The sequence below is a fragment of the Myodes glareolus genome, chromosome 14, assembly GCF_982192425.1.
Source record: "Myodes glareolus chromosome 14, mMyoGla1.1, whole genome shotgun sequence".
Lineage (NCBI taxonomy): Eukaryota > Metazoa > Chordata > Mammalia > Rodentia > Cricetidae > Myodes > Myodes glareolus.
Window position 1 is genome coordinate 9,533,454 of NC_142039.1, and position 5,979 is coordinate 9,539,432.

General features: G+C 47.6%; 1 protein-coding gene across 1 annotated transcript; it reads left to right on the forward strand.

The window, feature by feature from the left end:
* The first annotated feature begins 915 nt into the window (after window positions 1–915).
* Window positions 916–5,526, forward strand: Skida1 (SKI/DACH domain containing 1). The gene has a single exon (XM_087896335.1). It carries the CDS (start codon window positions 1,510–1,512, stop codon window positions 4,240–4,242), a length of 2,733 nt encoding a protein of 910 aa, XP_087752461.1. The 5' UTR covers window positions 916–1,509; the 3' UTR covers window positions 4,243–5,526.
* Window positions 5,527–5,979: the final 453 nt, after the last annotated feature.

Genomic DNA, 5,979 nt, shown 5'->3' on the forward strand with positions numbered 1-5,979 from the left:
CAGATGCCTGGCTTGCATGGGGAAAATGGGAGCTGTGGAGGATTCATCTAAACTACCAGCCAAGCCATCAGCCACTGAAATGGTCTGCATCTCACATCAGCACTTTCTTCTCCTCGCTTTCATGAAAAACTTCTGCGAGCACCTTGGGGCTTTACATTTTCTTCCTTTGCTGCAGAAGGAAGTAATCTGTTCCCTGGAATTCTGCTCTAAAGAGGACAGGACCCTCAAGTGTGTGCTGGGCGCTCTAGAACGACCCCACCACTAGTCCAGGCTGGTTAATCTGAAAAGTGTACACATTTCTGGCTTATCTATGCTTTGTTATGGGTCTGACGTGAAACTACCTCCTCCCTACCCCACTCGCCAGCAGAGAACAGAAATCCAGTTGAATTGTTACGTGTTCCTGAGCTGGAGCCTTGAACTGCTTTCTTGGTCAAATAACTTTGTTTCTGGTTGTAAAAGGGCGTTGGGGTGGGGGTGGGGGTAGGGGGGAGAAGGAAAATCCAGAGAAATTGCAAACGTAAGTCTGTACTGGGGTGGTTCACCTCTCGATTTAACTTTGGAGCTCCCAGCCTGTCTCCTTCCCCACTCCCATAAGGGAAATACCAGGCTATTCTGGCACGTTTTCCCTTAAGCTTCATTTTCCAAAGAAAAGAGGGCTAGGGTATATATCTATTTGGGTTTGATAATGTTTTTAAAATGCTTTCCTTTGAAACGATAATAGCTGGATCGGTAAAATGCAAATAAAGCAAAAAATAGGCAGTATTTCTTTAAAGGGGAATATACGGTGGCTTTTTTTTTTCTTTTAGCGTACACACGCTGCTTCTGATGAAGTCTGTGAGTCAGGCTGTTTCTGAGCTCCGATAGTTTAATGGAAAGATTTATATACCGGCTGTATTATTTACTTTGGGAGGGGAGGTGGCAGTATAAGGGTATGCTAATTAGTAGGAGATTTTGGGGGGAAGGGGTGGAATATCAATTTTTATTGCATCACCTGTCAGGAGTGTCCAATCAGCGTTGGCTTTAGGGGAATTAATTGATGAAGGTGTCTCCGGACGAGCTCACTTCACTCTGTCATTTTATTTGTAGCTAAAGCAGCGGCGGGAATAGCAGCTGCATTTCTTTTCTCTTTCTCCCTTCACATTCCATTATCATAGTGCTCCAATGGAGAAGGAAGGAGTAGAGGGGCCCAGGTACTGATCCGCATCGAGGACTCAGACCAACACACTGGCAGATCTGAAGCCGGATGGTTTTTTCCCTCTTTTTTAAAAAAACGAAAACCAAAAAAAAAGCAAGAATCAAGTCAGTGTAATTTCATGGGGTTTTTCTCCCCCCCAATAATTCGCCTAGAGTTTGGCACACCCTTCGCCGGGAATAACAGTCTTTGTTATTTTATTAGCAGGATGCCTTGAGACACACGCAGCATCTGGCGGAGGATTAACATACATACATGTGTATGTATGCGTCACGTATATATTTACTGCAAATGGTGGGGATCATTTAGTGCCCGAGATGGGAGACCTGAAGTCAGGTTTCGAAGAGGTGGATGGCGTGAGGCTCGGCTACCTCATCATTAAAGGAAAGCAAATGTTTGCTCTCTCCCAAGTCTTCACAGATCTGCTGAAAAACATCCCGAGGACGACCGTGCACAAGCGCATGGATCATCTGAAAGTGAAAAAGCACCACTGCGATCTGGAGGAGTTGCGGAAACTCAAAGCAATCAACAGTATCGCCTTCCACGCGGCCAAATGCACGCTCATCTCCCGGGAAGACGTGGAAGCGCTGTATACCTCCTGCAAAACCGAGCGTGTGCTCAAGACCAAGCGCAGGAGGGCCGGTCGGGCCCTGGCCACAAAGGCGCCGCCGCCAGAGCGCGCCGCCGCCGCCAGCCCCCGCCCGGCTTTTTGGAAGGACAAGCACCAACTTTGGCGGGGCCTGAGCGGAGCCGCGCGGCCCCTGCCAATCAGCGCGCAGTCCCAGCGTCCGGGCGCCGCCGCCGCGCGCCCCGCCGCCCATCTACCTCAGATTTTTAGCAAATACCCGGGCTCGCACTACCCGGAGATCGTTCGCTCGCCTTGCAAACCCCCTTTAAACTATGAAACTGCCCCGCTCCAGGGAAACTACGTCGCCTTCCACTCGGATCCCGCTTATTTTCGGAGCCTGCTGTGCAGCAAGCACCCGGCGGCCGCCGCCGCCGCTGCCGCCGCCGCCGCTGCCGCTGCCGCCGCCGCCGCCGCCGCCTACTACCAGGCATCGGCGGCCGGGCCCCAGCCCAAGGCGGCGGCCGGAGCCGGAGGCCCGGTGAGCCTGACCTACCGCTGCAAGCGCAAGCGCGGGGGCGCCAAGAACTGCCTGCTCGCACCTCACGCCGGCGCCCGGAGACTGCTGCTGCTGCCCAGGTCCTACAAAGCCAAGGCGGCGGCGGCGGCTGCAGCGGCGGCGGCGGCGGCGGCGGCCGCCGGGGCCACTTGCTTGGAGAGGTTTCATCTGGTCAACAGCTTCTGCCCGCCTCCCCACCACCACCACCACCACCATCACCATCATCACCATCATCGGGCCCAGCAGCCAACGCCGAGTCACCACCCCCCTCACCACCACCGACCGCAGCCCCATCTAGGAAGCTTTCCCGAGAGTTGCAGCAGCGACTCCGAGTCCAGCTCCTACTCCGACCATGCAGCCAACGATTCGGATTTTGGCTCCAGTTTGTCCAGCTCCAGCAACTCGATGTCCTCAGAGGAAGAGGAGGAGGAAGGAGAGGAGGAGGAGGAAGAGGAGGAGGAAGAGGGGGGCAGCGGGGCCTCGGATTCCAGTGAAATCAGCTCCGAGGAGGAGGACTCGTCCACCGAGTCAGACTCCAGCTCCGGCTCCAGCCAAGTGTCAGTGCAGAGCATCCGTTTCAGGCGCACCAGCTTCTGCAAGCCTCCCAGCGTGCAGGCGCAGGCCAACTTCTTGTACCATCTGGCCTCCGCTGCCGCTGCAACCAAACCCGCTGCTTTCGAGGATGCGGGCCGTCTTCCCGACCTCAAGAGTGGTGTCAAAGCCGAGTCGCCAGAGGAGTGGAATCTGCAGGGTTGGGCTCCCAAAGGGGCTCCGGTGTACTGCCCGGCCAGCATGGGGAGTTGTTTCCCAGAGATAAGAAACGATAGGGTATCTGAGATTACATTCCCACACTCTGAAATTTCCAGTACTGTAAAGAGAACTGACCTGACAATTAACTGCCTGGCAGAGGGGGCCTCTTCACCTAGCCCAAAGACAAACAATGTGTTTCCACAACAAAGAATACTCCGAGAGGCTAGGAAATGCCTACAAGCAACTTCTACTACACACTGTTCAGATAACAACACAATAGCTGCTAGGTTCTTAAACAATGATTCTTGTGGAACAGCAACAAATTCAGGAAAAGAGTCCAAAATCCCTCATTGTCTTGAATTTGCTATGAATTTGGTCTCTTCTTCGCAAACTGATCCCGAAGTGGATGCAGCAGCAGCAGCAACAGCAGCAACAGCAGCAACGAAAGCTGAGAATCTCTGCACTGACACAGGCGACAAGACATTGCCATTTCTGCACAATATTAAAATCAAAGTAGAAGACAGTAGTGCTAATGAAGAATATGAACCTGACCTTATTACAAATAAGCTAAAGTGCGAGTGCAATGATCCAAAGGGGGAGTTTTACAGTGTGGCTGGGAAGACAGAGGAGGACGCCTTCTTAACCACAGCCAAGGAAGGCTTTGCATGCCCTGAGAAAGAAACTCCTTCCTTCAATCCACTGGCTCAGAGTCAGGGCCTCTCATGCACTTTAGGATCTCCAAAACCTGAGGATGGGGAATATAAATTTGGTGCCAGGGTGAGAAAAAATTACCGGACACTAGTACTGGGTAAACGACCAGTCCTTCAGACACCTCCAGTCAAACCAAATTTGAAATCAGCTAGAAGCCCTCGTCCTACAGGTAAAACTGAGACACATGAAGGAACACTGGATGACTTTACAGTTTTAAACAGGCGCAAAAAGGTAGCCAGCAATGTAGCATCAGCAGTGAAAAGGCCATTTAATTTCATGGCAAATTTTCCTTGTCCACCATCACTCATCATTGGGAAGGACGGGGATTTGTGGCCAGCGTATTCCTTAAGCACCACCAAGGATTCGCAACCTCCTCACAAGGCCCATCCTGTCTGGAAATGGCAGCTGGGCGGTTCTGCAGTACCTCTTCCACCTAGTCACAAATTCAGGAAATTTCATTCATAAAATGTTTGGGAAGATATTTTCTTGAACCATATTACCTTCCTTTTGTTGTAAACTGCACAGGATGGCTTGTACAAGTCCATTAATGGTGTTACACCCCCTTTGGAGTCCTGGTTTATCGCATTTTGAAGACAGAAATCGGATTACTTTTTTTTTCCCATTGCGGGTTTTTTTTTTTTTTTTAGTAGGGTGGGGGCGGGGTGGGAGAAGGGTTGGTTTACATACCACAGACTACTTCAGGCTAAAGACTCAAGTAAAACTCAGTTATTATGGCAGAGCTGGAACACTTTACTATTTCAATGCTAATAATGCACCGGTACCTCAATTCAACTGCTACAAATAAATGTCAAAAGGTTGAATAATAAATATTACAATGAGCCATTAAGTTTATGCACTAGATTTCAGACCTGCAAGTGTAACTGGTATTCAGTGAAAGTTTGTTAGGTTACATGGTTACACAATGAGGTAGCAAGAAGTTTCTGTGAGCCCAAAATGTCATTTTCTGGAGCTCTTATTTGTGGGGTGTCTTTTTTTTTAACTACCCTTATTCCCTTTCCAAGAGTAGTTGCACTTAACTTTTTTTTTTATGGAAAGATTGGGGTATGAGCCCTGATTGGATGCTGATTTAAAGGCTGCCTCTTGTGTAAGAAGTAAGAGAAATATGGGATTGTTTTTGTTTTTGAAGATGTGCTTTTTTTTAAACCTTTACAGTCACTCTTTGTAATTGGAAAAGTCCTTTCATGCTCTCACCGAAACATTTAAAGCAGGATGACTCTTCCTGCGGTCCTGCTTATCTTGTGGTCTAAAGATGACTCTTCAGGCTTTCAAAACAATTAAAACATTTCTCTTAATAGCAGGATATTTAATGGTCTAGCTCATCATAGTGACCAATCATTAAGTACAACCAAGCAAAAGAAAAAAGAGGGGTCAGAGTCGTAACACCCCAAGTGAAAAATAACAGTTATTTCAGGGCTTTTTGGTACCAGAACTCAGGCACTTGGATTTTATTACCTTATGCTTTTTTTTCTGCGTCTCTCTAAACTTCTGTTTTCAGGCCATCCTGTGTATAAAACAGGAGAGTTTCTACTGCAAGTGACAATCAGAGGTGACTATCTATATTTGCACTTAAAATCAAAGGAATTCCACATGCAAATGGTCTAGCCCTTGGTAAGGGCCATGCTGGGGTACTGTGTTGTAATGATGAGAGCAGTAAATCAAAATTATGGAAATTTGCACTGTTGAAAAGCATGCTTTAGCTTTATTTTCAATTAAAAACACTGTTTAAAATTCCTGGTTCCATACATTTCTACTTATTCCAGATTGAAGAAGGGTTAACAAGAGTGAATGGTTTTGTTGACATTTTCACTTGTAATGTTTTTGCCTGGAAGAAATGCACTCACTGGGTGCAGTGTTTTGTGGTAATGCTTTGTGATGAGACCAACTAGGTTCCCTGCATAACACTGGCAGATTTCTTCCCAAATAACAGGAAAAAACTTTTCAAAGTACTACAAGTTTCATATTTAAGAAGGTAAAGCAAAGATTAGTTGTTATTTTAATGAAAGTTGAATCCAGTAATTCTTGGGCCACCAAATTATGTATTTCAGATCCTTGTTATCTCTAGTCTAAGAAGTTGCATCTATAGTCCATAAATCACAGAGCAAAACAAAACACCAATGAAATGTTTACTGTGTGAATTTAAACCATTACTTCTCATGGAAATTCAGCTATTTATTTTGCTTA

What these genes read in the sequence shown, in the direction of transcription:
- Skida1 (XM_087896335.1), top strand. Translation starts at nt 1,510, where the DNA reads ATGGGAGACCTGAAGTCAGGTTTCGAAGAGGTGGATGGCGTGAGGCTC.